The 25,196-nt window shown below is 39.7% G+C and overlaps 1 protein-coding gene across 4 annotated transcripts in view; it reads right to left on the minus strand.

Annotated features, from left to right (window-relative positions):
• Scaper (S-phase cyclin A associated protein in the ER) overlaps nt 1-25,196 on the minus strand; it is a 366,393-nt gene that overhangs the window by 101,588 nt on the left and 239,609 nt on the right. For all 4 annotated transcript variants that reach the window (XM_059267924.1, XM_059267922.1, XM_059267921.1 and 1 more), the window contains exon 24: nt 12,988-13,103. In XM_059267924.1, the coding sequence (XP_059123907.1) occupies nt 12,988-13,103 (116 nt within the window). The remainder of the gene's footprint in view (nt 1-12,987; nt 13,104-25,196) is intronic.

Here is a 25,196-nt window from a genome sequence, read left to right on the forward strand (position 1 = left end):
ACCAAAAACATAATAAAAACAAGAGCGAGGTGCTAGGGACAGGCAAGAGGAAAGAAGAAGACTGAGAGATGATTCAGTGGGTACAAGTGTATGCGAAGACTGATGGCTCCAGTTTGATCCCCAGGGTCCACACGGTGAAAGGAGAGAACTGACTCCTGAAAGCTACCCTGTGACCTCCATGTATAGGTTGTGGCATATGCAACTCCCTCCAATAAATCAATATAATAAAAAAATTAAAAAGAAAAGTGAAAGGATAATAGGGAAGAAACCTGGGAAGTCTGGATTACACTATATGATGAAGATGAAGATATGATAAAAAAAGATTTATCAGAAGACGAACTCCCAAGATAACAGCCATGTGAGTTAAGAGACAGGAAGTTAAACACAAAAGATCAGCCATCTCAGAAAACTGTGTTTACAGGTTCTGAATTTGCAGCAAAATATTCCTTTCATAAAGTCTTATGTGTACTTCCAGGGCAGCTGTCTTGTAAACACAGCAGGCTAATAATAGCGGGGTTCAGAGTTTATTATATCTCATTTTCCATTCCTATAAGCTCCAAGGATAAAGATCTATCTCAATTTCATTTCTGTGTCTGTGTGTACACAAAACTGATCCTGAGATGAGAATCCCTAGAACACTGTTCTGATGCCCAAGGGAATCATAGCCAAATCAACTTATAAAGGAAAGCACTGAATTTTGGGCCCATGGTTCCAGAGGGTCAGAGACCATGAACACCCTGGCGAGAGCAGGCAGGCAGCCATGGCACTGAAGCAGTAGCTGAGAGCTTACAACTGATCCACAAGTAGTGGTAGAGAGAGCACTTACTGGGAATCATGTGGGCTTCGAAACTATCCCATCTCCTAATCCTTCCCAAACTGTTCTGCCAACTGGGGACCAAGTATTTAAATACATGAGCCTATGGGGACTGTTCTCACTTAAACCACCATATTCCACTTCCTGGCCCCCATAGATTTGTGGCCATATCATAATGCAAAATGTACTTGGTTCAACTTCAAAAGACCCCCACAGTCTTTCAGTCTTAAGAGTGTTTAAAATTACAAAATCCAAAGTCTCTTCTGTTAATCAAGGCAATTTCTTGTTTGTAACCCATGATAAAAATCAAAAAGCAAATCACATACTTCCAACATACAATGGCAGAGACTATATATTACCATTCCAAAAGGGAGGAATAGGGGCATAGTGAGGAAATATGGAACAAAGCAAGACTGAAACCCAGCCAGGCAAACTCCAAATCCTGTATCTTTATGTCTGATGTCAAAAGGCTTAGGTGGCTCTGACCTTTCAGCTTAGCTAACTGCAACATATTTCTCTCTCTTGGGCTTTGTTCCACTCCATGTTTGCAGCTTTTCTTGGAGGTATCCCATAGCTCTGGCATCTTCAACATCTTGGGATCTCCAACACAATCCAATCTTCACTTTCACAGCTTCATGCAATAGCCTCTCAGGTATCCATGCAAAGACTCCCCTACCACATCCCTGGCCTCAGTAGCTTTTGTTAACCTCAGAGGAAGATTCCACAAGCCCTTTACTCTTGTATGCTTCATGACTCCAAAGCCACAATCATATGGCCAAAGCTGTCAAATTCTGTAGCCTGCTGGGGCTGGAGATTGGCCTCATCTTGAATTACATGTGCATAAGCTTTCCTCTGTAGCTTTGCAGGAACAGGTAATTCCTTAGCCTTTTCTTTTTGCCAATTGCAGGATTAGCTGGGTGGGGTCTCACCCTGAGGGCGCCACTCCCTTTATTTCATTTCTCATCACTTTTAGCGCAAACCTTGCATCCAACATTAAAAATTCCCTGGTGCTCTTTTCTTCTCAAATTGTACTTTCTGTATTCATTTTTGCCCCACTTCCTCTTTTTCAATACAGACCTACATAAGTGTGATCACAAATAACTACACTACAGAGTCAGTATTAGACTACCTTGAAATCTCTACCAATGAAATTAGTCCCAAACACTTCAATTTAGCCTCAGGCAGATTATTCTTAAGATAAGGTTAAAAACCACCCACAACCATTGCCAAAATATCACTGAAATGGTCTCTATCCCAGCTGCTAATATTGTTCCCCTCTGAACCCTCTTAAGCTGGGCTTTCATAGTCCACATTGATCACCACTGTCTTCCAAGTTCCTACTAGAATGGCCCTTTAAGCTCCATTATACTGTTTAACTGCTTTCCTAGCCCAAAGTCCCAAAGCCTTTCATATTCCTCCAAAGAACAACATGGTCAGACGGTCATCAATAGTCTACTTCTGTTTTAGTTACTTTTCTGTTGCTGTGACAAAACACCATGACCAAGGGAACTTATAAAAGAAAGCATTTAATTTGGGGTTCATGGTTCCAGAGGGTTAGAGTCCATGGCCATCATGGATGGGAACATGGCAGTAGGCAGGCAGGCAAGCATGGTACTGGATCAGTAGCTGAGCATTCACATATGATTCATAATAGGCAGAAATAGAGAATGAACTGGGAATTGTGTGGGCTTTTAAAAACCTTACATTCCACCCACCAGTGACATACCTCTTCCATTAAGGCATACCTCCTAATTCTTTCTAAACAGTTTCATCAACTGGGGACCAGGCATTCAAATATTTGAACCTATGGGAACCATTCCCATTCAAACCACCACAGCAATAAATCATTAAGAGTCATTTTAATATTATGTCGATTTAGCAGAAAAAGTTTAGGTTCTCCCTTAGGGACTATGCCCTATCTAGTATATGTTCTTGAGCCCTTAAACAGTGCCAGGTATGGGTTCCCTCCCTGGTCTTGGCTTTGGATCCAGTCAGAAAGTGGCTGGTTACTCCTGTAACATCTGTGCCACTACTGCACCAGTGGGCATATTTTTAAAAATATTCACATCTTTAGTCATCTGGAAAATATAAATTAAAACTAATTTGAGGACAGAACCAGTCCCCAGGAACCCCCACACATCACTGCCCAAGTTGCTGACCAGCAGAGAAGACTCCTACAGGAAGACTCTCCCACAAAACCCCTCAATGGACCCTGCAATCTACAAGACCCACACCCTACCCCAAACCTACCCATCCCCCTGAGATGTCTAATGGCTTCCTGAGACACAGATTCTGCCAGCTCTCATTGGATCAAGAGGTGAGTGACTCCTCTCCCACCCAGAGAGTCTGGCCGCTAGGACCTAGGCCCTGGGACAGAACCTGTCCCTGGGAACCCCCACCCATCATTGCCCAAGTAGCTGGCCAGAAGGGAAGACTTCTGTGGGCAGGATTCCCCCCCCCATCAGACCTTGCAATCTACAAGACCCATGCCTTACCCCAAACCTACCCATGCCCCGAGATGCCAGTGGCTTCCTGAGACACAGAATCTGCCAGTTCTCATTGGACCAAGAGCACCTTCTTGAAACACAGAATCAGCCAGCTCAGACTGGACCAAGAGCAGCTCCTTGAGACACAGAATCTTCCAGCTCCAATTAGACCAAGAACTAAGATTGGACCCAGTGTGTCCCCGAGACACAGACACAGCAAGCACAGATTGGGCCAAGAGCAGCTCACTCACACAGGCACCTCTTGCACCTATTGAAGGAAGAGATGGGTAGATGCCAGTGCAAAAATACATACAACAGAATAAAGAGCAATATGGCATCACAAGAACCTAGTGGTTCTACAACAGCAAGACCTGACCATCACAATGTAGAAGAAGCAGAAGAAAGTGACCTTAAAAATAACTTTATGAAGATGATAGAGGCCTTTAAAGAGGAAATGAAATTTTCCCTTAAAGAAATTGAGGAAAAGACAAACAAAAAATTGGAAGAAATCAATAAATCCCTTAAAGAAAGCCAAGAAAACCATGAAAAAGCAATTAAACAGGTGAAGGAAACAGTTCAAGACCTGAAAGTTGAAATAGAAACAATGAAGAAGACACAAACTGAGGGAATGCTGGAAACAGAAAATCTGAGTAAACAAACAGGAACTATAGATGCAAGCATAATCAATAGAATACAAGAGATTTAAGAGAGAATCTCTGGTGTACAATAGAGGATATAGATTTGTCAGTCAAAGAAAACACCAAAGCCAAAAAAGTCATAACACAAAACACCCAGAAAATCTGAGACACCATGAAAAGGCCAAAACTAAGAATAATAGGGATAAAGAAGGAGAAGAATATCAACTCAAAGGCACAGAAGATGTATTCAACAAAATAATGGAAGAAAATTTTCCCAGCTTAAAGAAGGAAATACTTATGCAGATCCAAGAAGCTTATAGAACACTGAATAGACTAGACCCCCAAAAAGGTCCCCTTGCCACATAATAATTAAACCACTAAACATACAGAATAAAGAAAGAATATTAAGAGCAGCAAAGGAAAAATGCAAAATGACTTATTAAGTCAGACCCATCAGAATAACACCCAAACTTCTCAATGGAGACTCTGAAAGCTAGAAGGTCCTGGACAGATGTAATGCAGACACTAAGAGACCATGGATACCATCCCAGACTACTATACCCAGCAAAACTTCCAATAACCATGGACGAAATGAACAAGACATTCCAAGACAAAACCAGATTTAAACAATACCTATCCACAAATCCAGCCCTACAGGAAGCACTAGAAGGAAAACTCCAACCTAAGAAGGAAAACTCCAACCTAAGGAAGTCAGATGCACCCACTAAAACACATGCAAGATTACCCCACAGCAGCAAATCCCCAAAAAGGGAAATACATACACACACTACCAACAAAAGATAAGAGGAATTAACAATCACTGGTCATTAATATCCCTTAATATCAATGGGCTCAATTCACCTATAAAAAGACACAGACTAACAGAATGGATATGAAAACAGGATCCATCCTTCTGGGGCATAAAAGAAACACACCTCAACTTCAAAGACAGATACTACCTCAGAGTAAAAGGCTGGGAAAAGTCTGTCCAGTCAAATGGACTTAAGAAACAAGCTGGTTTCATAATATCATAACTCATAGATATCATAATATCTAACAAAACAGACTTCAAACTAAAATCTAAAACTAAAAGAGATCAGGAAGAACATTACATATTCATCACAGAAAAAAATCCACCAAGATAAAGTTTTAATTTTGAACATTTATGCCCCAAATACAAGGGCACCCACATATGTAAAAGAAACATTACTAAAGCTTAAATCACACATCAAACCCCATACATTAATAGTTGGAGACTTCAGCACCCTACTTTCACCACTGGACAGATCTGTCAGACAGAAACCTAACAGAGAAATAAGGGATCTAACAGATGTTATGACTCAAGTGGACTTAACAGATGTCTACAGAACATTCCACCCTAACAAAAAAGAATATACCTTCTTCTAAGCATCCCATGGAACCTTCACTAAAACTGACCACATACTTGGTCACAAAGCAGATCTCAACAGATACAAAAAAATTGGAATAACCTCCTATACTTTATCAGACCACCATGGCTTAAAGTTGGATTTCAACAACAACAAAAATTACAGAAAGCCTACAATCTCATGGAAACTGAATAATGTTCATCTGAATCACCAATGGGTCAAGGAAGAAATAAAGAAATTAAAGATTTCCTAGAATTCAATGAAAATGAATGTACAACATACCCAAACTTATGGGACACTATGAAAGCAGTGCTAAGAGGAAAATTCATAGCACTAAATGCCTACATAAAGAAGTTGGAGAAATCTCACACTAGCAACTGAAGAGCATACCTAAAAGCTCTAGAACAAAAAGAAGCAAATTCACCCAGGAAGAACAGACACCAGGAAAGAATCAAATTGAGAGCTGAAATCAATAAAATAGAAACAAAGAGAACAATACAAAGAATCAATGAAACAAAGAGTTGGTTCTTTGAGAAAATCAACAAGATAGACAAGTCCTTATCCAAACCAACCAAAAGGCAGAGAGATAATATCCAAATTAACAAAATCAGAAATGAAAAGGGAGATATAACAACAGACAATGAGAAAATCCAGAGAATCATCAGGTCATACTTCAAAAATGTGTACTCTAACAAATTGGAAAATCTAAAAGAAATGGAAAATTTTCTGGATAGGTACCACATACCAAAATTAAATCAAGACCAGATAAACAATTTAAATAGACCTATAACCCCTAAGGAAATAGAAGCAGTCATTAAAAGTCTCCCAACCAAAAAAAGCCCGGGGCCAGATGGCTTCAGTGCAGAACTCTACCAGAATTTCAAAGAAGAGCTAATACCAATACTCTTCAAATTGTTCCCCACAATAGAAACAGAAGGAACATTACCAAACTATTTTAATGAGGCTACAGTTACCCTGATACCCAAAACACACAAAGATGCAACGAAGAAAGAGAATTACAGACCAATCTCCCTCATGAACATCGATGTAAAAATACTCAATAAATATTGGGAATCAAATTGAAGAACACATAAAAAAAATTATCCACTATGACCAAGTAGGCTTCATCCCAGGGATGCAAGGATGGTTCAACATATGAAAATCTGTCAATGTAATACACCATATAAACAAACTGAAAGAAAAAAAACACATGATCATCTCATTAGATGCTGAAAAAGCCTTTGATAAAATCCAACACCCTTTCATGATAAAGGTCCTGGAGAGATCAGGAATATAAGGAATATACCTACACACAATAAAGGCAAGACGACAGCCAACATCAAATTAAATGGAGAGAAACTCAGAGCATTTCCACTAAAATCAGGAACAAGACAAGGCTGTCCGCTCTCCCTATATCTATTCAATATAGTACTCAAAGTCCTATCTAGAGCAATAAGACAACAAAAAGAGATCAAGGGGATAAAATTTGGAAAGGAAAAAGTCAACCTTTTGCTATTTGCAGACAATATGATAGTATACATAAGTGACCCTAAAAGTTCTACCAGGGAAATACTACAGCTGATAAACACCTTCAATAATGTGGAAGGATACAAGATTAACTAAAAAAAAAATCAGTAGCTCTCCTATATACAAACAATACACGGGATGAGAAAGAAATCAGAGAAACATCACCCTTTTTAATAACCACAAATAATATAAAATATCTTGAGGTAACTCTAACTAAGCAGGTGAAAGACCTGTATGACAAGAACTTTAAATCATTTAAGGAAGAAATTGAAGAAGATATTAGAAAATGGAATGATCTCCCATGCTCTTGGATAGGTAGGATTAACACAGTAAAAATGGCAATCTTACCCAAAGCAATCCATAGACTCAATGCAATCCCTATCAAAATCCCAACACAATTCTTCCCAGACCTGGAAATAACAATACTCAACTTCATGTGGAAAAACAAAAAACCCAGGATAGCTAAAACAACCCTGTACAATAAAGCCACCTCTTGAAGCATCACCATCCCTGACCTCAAGCTCTACTATAGAGCTATAGTAATAAAAACATCTTGGTACTGGCATAAAAACTGACATGTAGACCAATGGAATCGAATTGATGATCCTGACATTAACCCACACACCTATGAATATCTGGTTTTTGACAAAGAAGCCAAAACTATACAAAGGAAAAAAGAAAGCATCTTCAACAAATGGTGCTAGCATAACTGGATATCAACGTGTAGAAGATTGCAAATAGATCCATATCTATCACCATGCACAAAACTCAAGTCCAAGTGGATCAAAGACCTCAATATAAAACCAGTTACACTGAACCTGATAGAAGACAAAGTAGGAAGTAGTCTTGAAAGCACTGGCACAGGAGACCACTTCCTAAACATAACACCAGTAGCACAGACACTGAGAGCAACAATGAAACTGAGAAGCTTCTGTAAGGCAAATGACACAGTAAATAAGACAAAATGACAGCCTACACAAATGGGAAAAGATCTTCACCAGCCCCACATCTGATAGAGGACTGATCTCCAAAATATATAAAGAATTCAAGAAACTAGACATCAAAACACCAAATAATCCAATTAAAAAATGGGCTACAGAGCTAAACAGAGAATTCTCAACAGAAGAATCCCAATGGCCAAAAGACATTTAAGGAATTGCTCAACATCCTTAGTCATCAGGGAAATGCAAATCAAAACGCCTCTGAGATACCATCTCACACCTGTCAGAATGGCTAAGATCAAAAACACTGATAACAGCTTATGTTGGAGAGGATATGGAGCAAGGGGAACACTCCTCCACAGTTGGTGGGTGTGCAAACTTGTACAGACACTTTGGAAATCAGTATGGTGACTTCTCAGAAAATTTGGAATCAATCTTCCTTAAGACCCAGCTATACCACTCTTGGGCATATACCCAAAGAATGCTCAATCATACCACAAGGACACATGCTCAACTATGTTCACAGCAGCATTATTTGTAATAGCCAGAACCTGGAAACAACCTAGATGTCCCTCAACTGAAGAATGGATTAAGAAAATGTGGTACATATACACAACGGAGTACTACTTACTCAGCAGTAAAAAAAATAACATCATGAAATTTGCAGGTAAATGAATGGAACTAGAAAATACCATCCTGAGTGAAGTAACCCAGACTCAGAAAGACAAACATGGTATGTACTCACTCATAAGTGGACACTAGATGTAAAGCAAAGGATAACCAGACTACAATCCACAGTTCCAGAGAAGCAAGCTAACATGGAAAACTCAAAGAGGGACTCATGGATTGCCCTTGGAAGGGGAAACAGATAAAATCTCCATGAGTAAACTGGGGATGAGGGGGGCCAATGGAGGATAGGGGAAGGGGGATGAGAACATAAGGGAACAGGATGGTCGAGCTGGAACAGGGACAGAGTGGGAGAGCAATGAAAGAGATACCATGAGAGAGCGACACATCATGGAGATAGGGAGAAACTGGATGCTAGGGAAGTTCCCAGGAATGCACAAGGATGACCTCAGGTTAGACTACTAGCAATAGTGGGGAGGGTGCCTGATCTGGCTTACCCCAGTAATCAGACAAGTGAATACCCTGTCATCATAGACCCTTTCTCCAGTAACTGATGGAAGCAGATGCAGAGATCCACAGCCAAACACCAGGAGTCCAGTTGAAGAGAGAGAAGAGGGATTCTGTGAGCAAGGGGCACCAAGATCATGATGGGGAAACATACAGAGACAAACAAACCAAACTAGTGGGAACTCATGAACTCTGGACCAATAGCTGTGGAGCCTCCATGAGACTGGACTAGACCCTCTGCATAGGCAAGACAGTTATGTAGCTTGATCTACTTAAGGGGATCCCTGGCAGTAGGATCAGAATCCATCCCTCGGGCATTAGTGGGCTTTTTGGAGCACATTGCCTATGGTGGGACACCTTACACAGCCTTGGTCCAGGGTGAGGGGCTTAGACCTGCCTCAACTGACTACATCAGGCTCTACTAACTCCCCACAGGAGGCTTTTCCTTGGAGGAGGTGGGAATGGGGGTCAGGAAGACTGGGGAGTGGGAGGAGGGAGGGGAGGAGATCCGTGGTTGGTATGTAAAATGAATAGAAAATTTCTTAATAAAAAAACTAATTTGAGATTTCATCTTACCCCAGTCAGAATGGCCATGATCAAATGAACAATTGACAATATATGCTGGTGTGACCTGGGAAAAATGGGAATACTTAAATGCTGCTGGTAGGAATGTAAACTAGTATGACAATTCTGGAAACCAGTGTGGAAGTTCCTCACAAAGCTGAAAATAGACCCACCACATGATGAAGCTATGCCACTCTTGAGTATATACCCCAAGGACTCTATATATCACAGAGCTACTTCTTCCATGTTCACTGCTGCTTTATTCTCAAGGTCTAAGAAATGGAAACAGCCTAGATATCCATCAACTGATTAATAGTGTCTTAGTTAGGGTTTGTATTTCTGTAAAGAGACACCATGACCACAGCAACTTTTGTAAAGGAAAACATTTAATTGGGTAGCTTATAGTTAGAGGTTTAGTCCATTATCATCATGGCAGGACATGGTGGTATGCAGGCCAACATGGTGCTGGAGAAGGAGATGAGAGTTCTACAGCTTGTGATGTAGGCAATAGGAAGTGAACTGAGATGCTAGGCAAGGCTTGAGCATATATGAGACCTTAAAGCCCACTTCCACAGTGACACACTTCCTCCAACAAGGCCATCCCTACTCCAACAAAGCCACAACTCCTAATAGTGCCACTCACTATGAGCTTATGGGGGCAATTACATTCAAACTACCACAAATGGGTACTGCAAATATGGCACATTTACATGATGTAGTATTATTCTGCTTCTAAGAAAAACCAAATTATGAAATCCCTAGTTTCATATTCTTAATTTCACCTTAGGAAATCTTTAGAGGGTACTGAGGGGAGAGAGCTGAAGAATGGTTCAGAAGTTGAGAGAGCTCCCTGCTTTACAGAGAAAAGAAGTTTAATTTCCAGTGCCCATAATGAGCAGCTCACGATCAACTGTTACCCCAGCTCCAGGAGATCCAATTCTTTTTCCTGTTTTTGTGGGTACTTGCACACATGTGTACATACACACATGCATACACACATTCATATAGATAAAAAGCACATTCTTTAAAAAAAGGAAATGCTATTCTTAGGAAGCTACCTAGCAATGACTATGGACAAAGCAAGGCTATGGAGTCACTATGTGAAATAACTGAGCTGTACAGAGTGGTAAGAAAAAAGGAGCAGGGCGAGGTTCATGTAAGCACATAGAACTCAGGCTGCTGGACAGGGATGCATCGGGCTTACAGTCAGTCAGTCATAGGATTCCAGAGTTCAAAATGGTGACTATTTCCAGACAATGGTTTAAGTCTGCTGCTTATCACTCAGGAAAATTAAATAATGTAGGGTAGCCTAAAGTGCCAGCTCTCCTGGTCAACGCCATACAGTATCACAGGAAGCCAAAAATGGCAAAGAATGAGGTGAGATGACAGAAGGTTCATGGAGATGAGTAGTAAGACTTAATCTGGAGTGGGAAGGGAAATCTGGGCAGTCTGAGAGCAAGTGGGGTGCCAAGGTACTACGGACAGTTCAGGGCCACAGTAGGAGTGTGTGCAGAAGGGTAGCTGTGAAGAAAATGAGAAAGTATTTTTACGTTTACACACTGACCCATTTCCAGCAGCATGCTCTGACTCTCCAGTGAAAGCTACAGTACCTGAAGAAGCTGTACACTCAGCTTTAACACTCTAGCTCTGGGAAGTGTCTGAGAAGACTGCAGAGTTATGATCTTGAGTTTGTGCTCAGACAAGTGAATCCAGAATCACTACTAGATGCCCATGGCTCCTGATGCTGACTTCTATCTGTGGGCAATATGAAGCTGCAAACTCAGATCTATTGGCAATGAAACAAGTTCTCATCCTGGCACTGTGGTCAAGTGTTGCTGCCAGCTGAGGGCACTGGACTAGACTCTCAGGGTTCCAGTACTCTTTTCCAATGGGACACACTACTTCTCACATAACTCTTTTTTAAGAACTATGGAAACTCTCTTCTGCTCTATTAAGGAGCAACACAAATAAGCATAAGAACATGCTCTTTGCCTGTGGCAAAAGCAGCTTTTGAGAAATGGCATTTAATTTAGGTTGCTAGTCTAAGACCTCAGGGTCATGTGCCTTGAAGCTCACCAGAAAACTAATAAAAAAAAAAAACCAAAATTAAAAATCTCAAGATAAATTCAAGATGGGCAACATGAATTATTAATGATTATCAAAGCACTGAACCACAGAACAAATGCCATTTCACTTTTTAATCTTAAGTACTTTTTCCACGTCTCAGTCCTTTTCTCCTCCCTTTCTTGCCAATCACATAAGTGACTCTCATCTGTCATTCCCAGTAATACCATGTAAGTAAAGTCCATTTTGATGAGAAATGCCTCAAGATCAGAGAAACCTTTATGCCTGCTGTACCTGTCTGATGTGGCACTTTCTATCTCACAGGAAAATACTATGACTTAAAGGCTACACCTTCCCTAGAGCAAAGGAACACACATTAATTGTATCAAGAAGTTTGTATTATCTGCAAGTATCTCATGCAAACATGTAATTTAAATGAGGTAAGACCACTACTTAAGATACTTTCACCTAAAAGCTATGAAACACTTTACACAGCTTGCAAAGAGTTCTTACATTCTACCCAAACAGGGAAAGAGCTACAATGTGAACAAGGCACTAGCTGGGATAAACACATCCTAGACCTGTGGGACTCTGAAGCCAATGTGGTGAACGGTTTTCTGTTTTTGTTTTTAATCTTACCAAAATGTATCTCAGGAAAAATATAAACTCTTGTGGTTTTTTTAAATCCCTCTTGGCATCCAAAGGACAAATGGAACTTTCTGTTTATTTTACTAGCTAAGAGTAACATTTTCTCAAAGGTGTAGATAAAATTTTATCAAAAACTCATTTAAATTCCAAATAAGAATCTCCACAAATTGCCTAGAATTTGTATATGTTATGACTGTGAAAAGTAATTTCTGAAATAATATTTTCTGATACAATACCTCAAATGGACAGAGACTAATATGACTTGACTAAATAAGAAGGCAGAGATTAGATCCAAGTGCTACATAGACCTTTATGACAAAGGAAAAGCGACCATTAGTGACTGAGGTGCACTTTAGTTCCCAGCAATCTGGCTCAGACTCCAGACTCTGGCAGCCTTGGCCTCAGAATGCTCTTCCTGAGTCTGGGGATTTCTGTGGATTTGCAAGCTCAAGCCCAGGCTATGGACCTACCTCTTTCACATACAGCACAGAAGGTTAGCTTTCTTACCCCTATTCCAGGACTTCATCAGTTCTTCTTTGTTTAAGAATAGAGTTGATCACACACTAAAATGATTTCCTTATAAGGCTTCCTAGGCTCAACTTGGATTCTGTAAATGAAGTCAAGCACCCCTGTTTTTCTCCTTAATGTGATGTGTAAAGAAAGCTCTTGTTAGTCAAGCCTAAGTACACATATAATTTTCTTGTGGTTCCTCCATATGGAATCCACAGGGCAGAAATTACTTACAAATGAAATGTGAAAGACAGATTAAGAAACCATACTTACTTAGGAGGAATTCGTGAAACCGTGTTCATGTTTGAGGCTGGGGCCACTACTTGAAGGATGTGTTCAAGGGCTGTTAATCCACCAGCAACTTGAAATGCAATCTGATCTGCCACATTCTAGACAGAAATACAAACAGAAGTTAGCCCAGTATCCTAGGCATAAACTTCTAAGCAAATGAAATATTTAGTGTGCAGTTGAATGATTTCTTAGTGCACAGAAATGAGGCAAACAGTGGTGAACATAAGACATGGCCACCCTGAGTTATGAAGTTTCAAAGTTTGATGAATGGGACACACACTAATCACACCATCAGAAATGACTTTCATTACAGTTGGTACCCCAAAGGAAAGGCAAAGGTTGCATGAGAATAGGTGACCAATCCTGTTTTGGGGAGAAGGGCAGGACTGGCTTCTCCGGGCCAGTTACAATGTGAGACAGACAGAAGGAAGTAAGGGACTGGCAGGACAGCAGCAGGGAGCTGGCAAAGCAAAGCAAAGGGAATGGCTGTTCTGCAATCAGAACTCCTGCAGCTGACTTCCACGATGGTTTGCTCCACTGGAATGTTCTTCAGTAACACCAGACAACCTAATACTTGTGCCGTACACAGTCTTCTCTTCTCTTTAGCTGCTTTAGAGAGGGCATTAATCAGGCATTTCAGAAATCAATCTATGACGATTTCTATATAATTTCTAAATTATACATAACTTTTCTGTGAAGGAACTTCTCTAAGCTCTTTGTATTCTTCTGGAATGAGGAAGGAAAGAGCAATTCTCTGTTACACTAATTTAGTTTTAAGTACCATGTATGTAAAAAAATAGCATAGCAACATGTTCTGGCTCAAAGCTGCCCCATTTACATGCTATACTTCACAGAAGCTTTGTATTTTGATGTGGTTCCATTTCAACAATACTGTTTTACATATCTGGCACAGAAGATGGATTAGGTATATGCTGAGGAGTGGAACTTCTGGGTGATGACTGTGCACAGCATCAGTTTCATTAGCTATAGGCAAACAGTATCCTAAAATGTTTTAATCAGTCTGTGTGCACACCTAGGTACACTGCTCATTTCAGTTAGTTCAGATTCTTACATAAGTTTGGTTCTATCAGTCTCTCTAACTTCAGTCCTCTCAACAGTATGTGCTGACATTTTGTGAGGTTTGTATTTATCTTTTCTTGGTAACCAGGAAGTGAGTATCTTATGTTTGTTGGCTATTTATGGCTTGATATTTTCAACTCTCAGTGAAAGGTGAGATCATAAGTGGACAGGTAGTATTCAATTAAACCTGACAAATGCTTATCAAGACACAATGATTTCTATATCCCAATTAAGTATCCTCATTTCTCTTTTGCAGGCAAACTCTCTTTCATGTAATAGTACCATAAATTAGATCTACCTATTATAGAATTTCATACAAACAAAACCATATGCTGTGTATGCATACTACTTCGTAGTTAGCATTTCTCTATGATAATTACTAGTTCTAGGCCTATGGTACCGTGGGACATGTGAAATCAAATGAAGATGGTGAAGGGACTCTGCATCAAGAAGTACACACAGCTGGGCATGCTGGCACACACATCTTTAATCCCATGATAGATCTCTGTGAGTTCGAGGCCAGTCTGGTCTACATAGCAAGTTCCAGGACAGCCAGGACTACATAGAGAGACCTTGTCTAAAAACAAAATCTTTTGTATTATACTCAAATTATAAACACAATATTTAAAAATATACAACTATATAAATAAGTAAAATACACCTGTAAAGCACAGCAATGAACTGAGGGCAAGGATCCAATTTTTAACACATCTGAAAACATTTGCTCTGTAAAGTCCTTTCTTTTCCTCCACTCCCACACCTCTTCGGCCTCCAGGTTCTGATACTCTGACTTCTGTTTCGCCTCTTGACTGCTGCTCATCTGTCCATGCCTACTGCTCCTATACTCAGTTTAGAGTCTCATATTCTTTTGCTTGAGGGAGGAAGGAGGAGTCTGGATGAACACTGCAGAAGTGGCAGACTGAGTAAAAGCAGACCAGTTTAATGTATACAACTATGGAAAAAAAACAACACCCAACCAACATGGCTGTGACCTCCTAAAGATCTTAAGCCACTGACTCTAATGGACATTTAACAGGACAAAAATCAGCAATTTCAGGAAAGATGAAAGCCATTCAAAACCATTTTTTCTTACTAATATACTACTGAAAATAGAAATTTTATCATTTTAGGAAAATAAAGCAAAAGGCAAAATCAACTGTAAAATTTAAAGAAGTTCAGTTTCTCCAAGAATCAAGGTGATGTACACTTCTGAATTAGATATGCAGTAAGCAATCTCTATCTCCTCCATTGAGCACAGCCAGATGATGGACACTTTGCTCAGCATCCTCTTGGCCTCTTTCATGTCCTGCCATCAATTCCTATCTATTTCATCCACTCTCTTGCACCCTAGTTATTGACTCATCTCTCAGTCCTAGTTCTGGAGAGAAGGGCAATGGTAGGTATCTGTTGGATGAGTAGCTCAACTAAAGATTTATCTTAGACAAAAACATCCTATGACATATGACAGATTAACTCAATACAGAGGCCTGTCAGTATAACAAGGAAGACCACCCCCCAATGGAACCCACTCCCTGACAAAGCAAGATGAACAGCTCTTTCCCATCTCTAAACATTAAAGACAGACAGAATAATCCTATCATATCTGAGATTATTTTGTTGTTGTTGTTGTTGCTGTTTTGGCTTCTTGAGACAAGGTCTGACAATGCATGCAGAGCTGGCTGGCCTGGGATTTGCTATATAGACCAGGCTGGCTTCAAACCCATCTGCCTCTGCCTGGAATTAAAGGCATGAGCCACCACACCTGGCTTGATATTACTTCTTTACTTCATGGGTACTAAAAAAGGGAATCAAGGTAGCTCAATGATGAAACATTTCAAATGCTGAAATTAAGAGGATAAAAAAGAAACTTTTCTAACATGTGACAATAAATATATAAATGAAAAAATGAAATCCCTTTTACACAATAATCCAGACAGATGTGACAGCAGTAGATGGCCTTCCTTCTGTCTCTTTCCAAGTCTTGTCACAGTAACTTCTTTTGCATATCACTTGGCACTTGCTGCACTCTTCACATTTGGGTACCTTACTGCTCTCGTCATGGGGTACTCTCACAAATACTGTCTTATACCTGTTCCTGTTCTCAGGGTACACGGAGAGTAACTACACTAAAATTACTTAACCCAATTATTTTGTCCATCAGAACTGCTGCCTCCTCAGCCTTAATGTTTACATGCCATTTTCAATCCTTTAAGACCCAGATCAAAAATTACTTTTTCCAGTGAGACTTTCTGATCCCTTCAACTAAAGTAAAAATCCTCTATACATTTAATTCTGGTTTTGTGGCTCTTATCATTTGTATTTTACTCAAAGATATTTGTGTCTATATATTATATGATAAGCACTATGGTCTCTGTGTTCCCAACCAGAGTCAAGCATAGGATGTATATAACAGACTTAGCAAGTAAAGATTACTCCTCAGTTGAAAACACTTTATTCTAGAAGGTAACTAAGTGTATCTTCTCCCTTCACCTCCTTTGCAAATACTCTGTATCTAGACTGTAAAGCTGGAAAATAATTTTATAAGGAGCTTTTTAAAAAGAGTTTTATAATTATGATTTGATTAAGAAAACAGTACCTCTAGGGGTGGAATGCACGGCTCTCCTTTCTATATCTGGCATAACATCTTAATAGCTCTGCCTTCCCCTGCTCTCTCCCACCATGGACTGACAACTGACTAATAGGATTAGTAGCTTCATTCTAATAACCTAGCTTAGTTAAAGGGCAGACAAAAAAAATGACAGCCTCAATCTGAAATACATGGCCTGGGAGCCCATCCAATTATTAAGTAGAGTAACTGTTATTAGCTCTCCCAATCAAAGGAGAGGCATCTGTTAATCTCTGGTGACCTGCAAAGGCTGCTGGCCTTTGTACTTGACTTCTCTGTACACAGTAATTAAGTTCTTTGTGATCACTGAAGAAGGCCTTCCTAGCTTTTAGAGAAGCAGCAGATGGGGAAACTGTTCACACGTTCATTAGCAGGACAGCATAGGCGTTTGTTCTGTGCATCTGTGGCACCCTAAGACTCATTTAGAGATAGTTCTGAGACATGTATAAATGTGGAACTCAGTAGTCCAATTTATAGACACGGGATCCTGGAAATGAAACTTATGATTGTTCTTCTCTGCATGCAAAGCTCTACACACACTTCAGGGGCATCCTTCTTCACTCCTTTACTACCATCACATGTTAATGCTAGCTTAAAAAGGAGTAAGCAGAATGAGCTGGTATCCCCCCACCTTTCTTTCTTTCCCCTTAAAACTTTCAGCCAGTTCTGCTGGCTTCCCCACATTCCTAATATCTGAGTAACTGCCTATGCTCAGATTTCTAGCTGTAGGCACCAGCACCAAAAGGACTAAGGTTCTAGGGGCAAGGAAATCACAAGATTGAAATTCTAAACTTGTGGGAATGTGGTACCCAAAAGACTGGAATTTTAAAGTACAGTTTGAACGCTTAGGCAACATGACGAGACTGAGGAAGGTTGGAGAGGCTTTGTCAAGACCAGGGAACAGCTACTTTGTGATGCTAATGAAAACGTGGACCCTTTAGAAAGCTTCCTCAGTGGGTGCTGGACTGTGTCATTTCTAACCCATTGGGACTAAGGGTGAAGGGAGCAGGGTGAGAAATGGTGGGACAGCAAAGAAGAATAATAGCAGATATCTGTCAAGGCTTGATTATGCTTGCTCTTTCTTTGAAAGCTGTTGTGTGAAAGATAACTAAAAATTAGTATGGAAGTCATTGCTATCTTCTACAATGAAGTCATTTTTATCTTATTTTCAAGCTCCCCAAAGTGAACAGGCATTGGGTTGGGCCTAGCACTCATAATCTAGAGAGGGACAAATTTAAAAAATAAATGTAATACAAGATAAATGCAATAATTAAAGGATATACAAAGAGTGGCCTGGATAAAGAGGAAACCATTATTTTGGTGAGTTCTTTGGAACTCCACTGGTGTCAATATGGACAATTTTGTAAGTTATCACACTATAACTTAAAAGACAATGGGCCGACTAGGCATGGTGGCACATGCTGTCTCCTAGCACAGGGAGGCAGAGATAGGATGTTCAGGAGCTTAAGGCCAGCCTGGACTACACAGTGAGTTTAACTTGAGGCCAGCCTACGTTATATAAAAGCCTATCTTCAAAACAAAACAGACCACATACATACACTGTCAAAACCAAAACACAACGGACTCAAGTCAACCATACAGAAGAGGGTCTTTGTGCAAGTTCTTTTATACTTCCATTTTTACCAGCTTCAGAGTTGTTTACAGGATGTAAGAAGTGTCTTATCATAGCAGTTTCCCTTTTACTTTGTCTTCATATCTTAAAGGTCCTGAATGCTTTAAAGATAGGAAGCAAAACAAATTTTGGACCATATGACCAAGGAAGAGTTTGTTTTGGGCAAGGAGGTAATATTGGCAAGAGCTATAACATGGACAAATTCTTCTGGGTCTGTAGACTCCCATGGGCTATACTTCTAAGCCATGGAGAAGAGCATTCTATAGTATCCCAATTTCTCTCCAACATTTGTACCTCTTTATTGCTCTATTTATATAATTAAATTATAAATTAGATAATAGTTGTTATTTAGTTAATTCTAACAGCTGGGATTATGTTTATATTGGATCTACTGAAAAGTAGGAGTTCAGTAATTACTGAATCAAATCAATTAAAGCACAGTTCATTTTCTGGCACTCTGATGGAAGAAATTCTCTTGAGAGGAGAGGAGCTCAGCAAATCACAATGAGGAAACACCCATGTGCTTGGAAAAGCCAAGTTCAGAGTGTATGTGGGCAATCCAGAAATAGGAAGAGTCCCAGGGAAGGCAGGTCCTGTTCTTGGGCCTACCTGGGGAAGACACACCAGGGAGGAGAGGCCAAAGAAAGAAGGCTAAGTGCAGGGCCGACTACCACCTTACTTTACATTTTCCCTTACTCATTTTGCTTTTTTTTTTTCCATCCTATTTTTAGGAAAAGTCAAGACCCAGATCACCCCATATATCACTAAGAAAAGAAAGAATAATTTTAAGGAGTAATAACACGGATAAAGTGAAAACAGGAATCCAAATTCTACTTTTCTCAAAGTAGCACTCTGGACGGCTACTATGTATAAGCAAGATGCTAACAGTTTACATGTGCCAGGCCTTCTCTTAAGGCAGTGATGAATATCCCAGTTAGACACCCAAGAAAACTAGCTTCAGAGGAATCAACTAACTGCTCACAATTTTCCAGACAGAAACAAACACCAGAAAAATCTAGGTTTATGTGAGTCCTGAGTGTGTGTGGGGTTTATAGCAAGAGTGATGTAGGAAAATCTAGTATACGTTTGATTTTTGGCACATTTATTACTAAATATTCCAAATCTACAAAGCTTTGGTCTTATAGTACTATCAAAAACTTAAAAACATTTTGTAATAATTCAGATTTATGGAAAGGCTACAAGGATAACACAGTTTCTACAACCTTCATCTAGCTTCATTTTATGTAGGCTGCTTACATATCATGGCACCTTCATCAAAACTCACTGATACTATACTCAACTGTTTACTAGGGTCTTTGGATTTTCCTGGCTTTCTTACTGATGGCCCTTTTCTGTCCCAGGGTAGAATGTGGAGTACCACATTGTACTTAGCATGATCCTATTTTGACAACTAGGTGATTTTTGAGGAGGGATCCTGAACTCTATTAAATTAGAATCTCTTTGCATTTAAAAACAACTTCTTGAAACAATCCAGACCCAGAGAATATAAAGAATGTTAGTTTGACCAGACAAATAAATAAAAGAGTATGAAAGAACTAACTAGATTCTCAGGAATGGAAATATGAGTAGTTTTTTCAGCTGATGGTATAGCTCTTGATTGAGTCTGTTGGGAAATGGGGACAGAATGCGTACACAGCAAGCAAGCCTCTGGTGAGGTGGGAAGGAACGTAGGCCCCGAGTTAGAAGAGTCTCCAGATGGTCCAAGATAGGCTTTATGTAGCTTCACCTCAACTGTCCTGCAACACTCTGCAAAACAAACTCCATTTCCTTTCTTTCCTGGAGGTCAGTGAATCTGAGCACATCTCTGTGAGTTCTCATTCTCACTTCAGAAAGATACTGCCTGATGTTACTGATGTATGTTTTTTTTTTCTTTTGCAGGGGGAAGCAGCTGCGTTAAAAGCCTTGCAATGGAATACAGAGAAAATGAAGGACAGCCAGATTAGAAATGATTCTGCTATCAAGCACGGGGTCTGCTTACTTTAGTCTAGAGGAAATGAAAGAAAGGAAGTAGCTAGTGATAAGCAATGTCAGAGACTTTTTACAGGGATTGTCTGAAACCTGCTTTCTAGTTTAGGCCCTCTTCTTTAGCATTAAAAATAGTATATGGGAGACATTGAGAAGGATAAACACTGCAAAATGTTGCTTAGGAGACTATCTGATACAAAATGTAAGGTAAGTGGCAAAATGAGGTTTGGGGGACTTTCAGGTACCCAGATTAGCCCATACTTTGCTCATGGATAAAAAATGGGTAACCTAAATACTAAACCCCTGTTACCCATTAAAATGTTCCAAGCACTATGCTCCTATGTGAAGAACAGTACGGTGGATTTTTCTAGAATACATGTCTTTCTTCTTGATTTTGCTAAGTGAACATGACCAAATGTTTACAGAAGGGTTAATATTGCCCCACTGAATTCTTACATTCGAGTTGCACTTTGCTGCTACTTGTAGTGAGTGAGAATAAGGCTTTACTAAAGGGGAATGAGATGTTTAAAAGTCTGCTTATTTAAGGCAAATGAAATTCAGAGGCGTCATTAAGCCTGAGAACAGAGGCCCATGATAGCTCCTCCTTCTTTATGAAATGCAAATATAAATCTCTTTCCCATTGTAAGCTCATTTGAAAGATAAATTTGATGGCCAATTTATACTTAATGAGGCTTTTAATCTGAGTCGGAAATAGACTTTTGCTTTAAGTCAGATGTAAGTTCATATATCCACAATACAAAGAAAGTTATTTTATGAAACAGAAACATAAAGATGCTAAAAAGCAACTGTGTCTTTACAGGTACTGGGAGCTCACAATGCCTTTCTAGCAAGGATGGAGAGGTGGGCATCTGAGAATGCTAAGTAGAAATAATGTACTGCATGGGAGAGGAGAGGAGAATGAGGCACAAAGGACATTTAGAGGGGCCAACTTTGTAATATAGGGGATTGCAAAATAAGTCTTTCCATATCTGCAGGATCATAGATCAATTATGTCCTCTGGACTGTAATCACCTTGAGGGTAAGAACTGGGTCTTGCTCACAATTCAGGGTTATAAGCATAGGAATTAAGAATGTAACTTATGGGATAATTCTGCCACAGTCTGAGCTCCATAAAAACATCAAACTAGTTGCTTCTTTTCATTTCTTAGTGTTCTGATTCATAAAATAAGGCTAATTTCCATGTGAAGTGGTCATTGAGGAGGATTAAGTTAATCTGCAAAATGTTTTCAGTGTCTTCTTTTTCAAAAAGTTAAAATTTTCATACAATATATTTTGATCATAATTTTCCTCTTTCCTAACTCCTCCAGAACACCCCTACCTTCTTACCCAAGCAACTGCATGTTTTTTCTCCCCAAAATAAAAAAAATAGCCAAACAAACAAAACAAAACCCAGCCTTCCCCAAAACAAGCAAAAACCTCTAAAAGACAAAAAATAACAAACTAAACCAACCAAGAACAACAAAACAAAACAAAAAAAGCACATATATACATTCAAAAAAATATGGACTCTGCTGTGTGATATTTGTACACTGTGTGAAGATACATTACTGTGACTGGTTTACTAGAGAGCTGAATGGCCAACAGTGAGGCAAGAAGTATAGGCAGGACTTCTGTGCGGAGAGAAAGGAAGTAGCAGATGAATCTACGTGTGCTTCAGATATCAATGAGACATGGAGGGAGTCTGACATACAGAATGAAAGAAAGGTAAAAAGCCTCAAGGAAAAATGTAGATTAATATAAGTGGGTTAATTTAAGTTATAAGAACTGTGGGACAAGCCTAAGCTAATGCCAAGCTTTCATAATTAAGTCTCCATGTCGTTATTTGTGAGCTGCCAGCCCAAAGGGCAGTCAAGAGTCTGTTTGTGTTGGCTAACTACATCTGAGCATTGGCAACTACACTGCCCTGAACATTTTTATTTATTTTGTTTATACATGTGTGACATACTCTTGCATGAGCCTATTTTACCACATGGGTCTTAGAGTTTAAATTCAGGTTGTCAGGCTTAAGTACAGTTACCTGCTGTGCCATCTCACTGGCCTTCAGCATCTTTTTAAATTTCCATTATACTCCTCTAAGTAAGTACTTAGAATACTACCATTAAATGAATATTAGTTCCTACCTGATAAAACTTCTTGAATTTTGTTCCACATTTCATTTCCAATTCATTAAAATGCCCAATGATAAATCAATCAATCAATCTATCAATCTACCTACCTACCTACCTACCTACGTACCTACCTACCTACCTACCTACCTACCTACCTACCTATCTTTCAGAAAGGGTTGGCTTCAAAATCTCTCTGCACCTAAGAGCTGAGGACAACCTTGAACTCCTGATCACCTTACCTTTTGGATAACAAGTTTGTGCCACTGTAACTGTCTTATAACAGTGGACCCCCTTCAGTGTTATTGAAAGACATACTATGAGATCTTTGTGACATCTAAAAACTGTACTTAAGTGTGGTTCTTTAATAAACATCTGTATTTTATCTAAGACTCCACCTACATATGCTATTAGACTCAGCTTCAAAATTACATACTGGAAGGGGCCTTGTCTTCTCTGACATCTACATTATGTTGAGTCTTCCTAAATACCCATGAGGAATTCTACTTCTTCATAATAGCAGTCCATGGATGCATTTCATCTACTGTCTTATAAATCAAAGTGTGACTTACAGAAGTAAATCTGATTTTCACTCATGTCCTCATATGAATTTATGCAAACTATGTCTTTGAGTTATTTAGGTTTTTATAGAAAATTTCAACCTAACATCTTGACTTTCCAATTTACCTTGAAATCTCCATCATTCTTCCTATTGCCTTATTCTAAAAAGGCAAGCAAGCAAGATGCTATAGCCTGGGGACTGTGAGGTGGTGCACCTCATAGGTCATCTGCAATATAATGACTCTATTCCTTTACCAAAAGAGTAGAGAAGGCTAGAAAGACATATATGTAGCAGGAATCTTAAATGGTCTTATTAATAAAAACAAACCCGAAGCCAGGTATTGGGTTAAAGCTGGAAGATCAGAGAAGCAGAACAAGCCACAGCTTCCTCACCTCACCAATTCCTCAGCTGATCCTTCCTCAGACTGGAAGCTTCTGAGTCCTCATCCAAATGGATCTCAGCTGAACTGTGCTGCTCAAAGCCTAAAAGCTTAACCAGGCTATAGGTCCTCGTCCTCACCCCTTAAATACCTTTCTGCCTCCTGCCATTACTTCCTGGGATTAAAGGCGTAAGTCACCATGCTTGGCTGTTTCCAGTGTGGCCTTGAACGCACAGAGATCCAGGCGGATCTCTGCCTCTGGAATGCTAGGATTAAAGGCGTGTGTGCCACCATTTTCTGGCCTCTATATCTAGTGGCTGTTCTGTTCTCTGACCCCAGATAAATTTATTAGGGTGCACAATATTTTGGGGGACATAATACCACCACACATATATTTAATAAAGGGCAAATTCTGAGGAGGGCATGGTCATCTCTGGAACATGTAGTAGCTTACAAAGTTTAAATATGTCTGGATGGCAGCTAAGGCTTAGAAAACAAGCACATGCTCATGCAGACATCATTCCACTCTAGCCCATCCTGAACTGCTTTGATGACTCTGCTTTGGTATAGGTGATAGTGGCCTGCTATAGCTATGGCTGCCCTGTTGAGAGAAAAAAAAGTTCCCAATTCCTGTCTACAAACATCCATAGAGAATAGTAGCATCTATGCTGTGATATCACAGGTACCCTTTCAAATGACAGAGAAAGGGAGTAAGAGTTCCTGTTGGGGGATACAACAACTGGTATAAGATATCAACCAGAAGAAAACTTGCCTTTCCTATGTAAAGTGTATCTTCTGGTTCTTCCTTCCTCCCCTTCCAATTTCACTTCTCCTTTTCCAGTGATACTATCTTACTGAATTGTGACAGCCAGTGAATGACAAATGCAACATAACCTGCCTTAAGTGCAGACCCCAGAAGCCAGTATTCTACTGACAAATATTTCACATGACAATTAAAAGGGATCTTACAAGTATTTTTAATGTGACTTTATATAAAGGAGGCATTAGGGCTCTCCCTCTCCTGTGACCGACCTCTGGTCGGTTCTGTGACTGACATACCTCATTTAGCGCTTACACAGCAACTTGGAAACAGTGAGATACTTTTAATGCCAGTTTACTTCTGAATTTTTTGCTGTTTGAAGGGGGATATTATGATTCTGTACCACCAGTTTGTCTTATATATAGAATATGCTTTGTTCTTTTTTTTTCTTTTTTTTTTTTTTTTTTTTTTTTTTGGTTTTTTTCGAGACAGGGTTTCTCTGTGTAGCTTTGCGCCTTTCCTGGAACTCACTTGGTAGTCCAGGCTGGCCTCGAACTCACAGAGATCCACCTGGCTCTGCCTCCCGAGTGCTGGGATTAAAGGCGTGTGCCACCACCGCCCGGCTTTTTTTATTTTTTTAAAGAGCAATGTTTGACAAATTAGAACCTGATTTTCACCAATGAACAAAGCTTCATTCTAGGAGTGTGAGGATAGTCCAACATATGCAAATAAATAAATGTAATATGTCACATTAAGGACTCAAGGACAGAAATAACATGGGATCATCTTCCCAAGCCTACCTAGGGCCTTTGACAAAGTTCAATGTACCTTTATGATAAAAAACCATGGGGAAACTAGGACTAGAAAGGGGATCTCACTGCAATAAGGCAGATCCACAGCCCATCATGTTATTCTGGAGGGAAGGAAACTCAGTGCACCCCCACTACACAGGAATAACAAGGGCATCTACATGATCTACTAATATTCAAAACAGCTATCAAGGTCTCAAGGCAATGAGAAAAAAGACATTAAAAAGATA

This window comes from Peromyscus eremicus, chromosome 7 (assembly GCF_949786415.1).
Source record: "Peromyscus eremicus chromosome 7, PerEre_H2_v1, whole genome shotgun sequence".
Classification (NCBI taxonomy): domain Eukaryota; kingdom Metazoa; phylum Chordata; class Mammalia; order Rodentia; family Cricetidae; genus Peromyscus; species Peromyscus eremicus.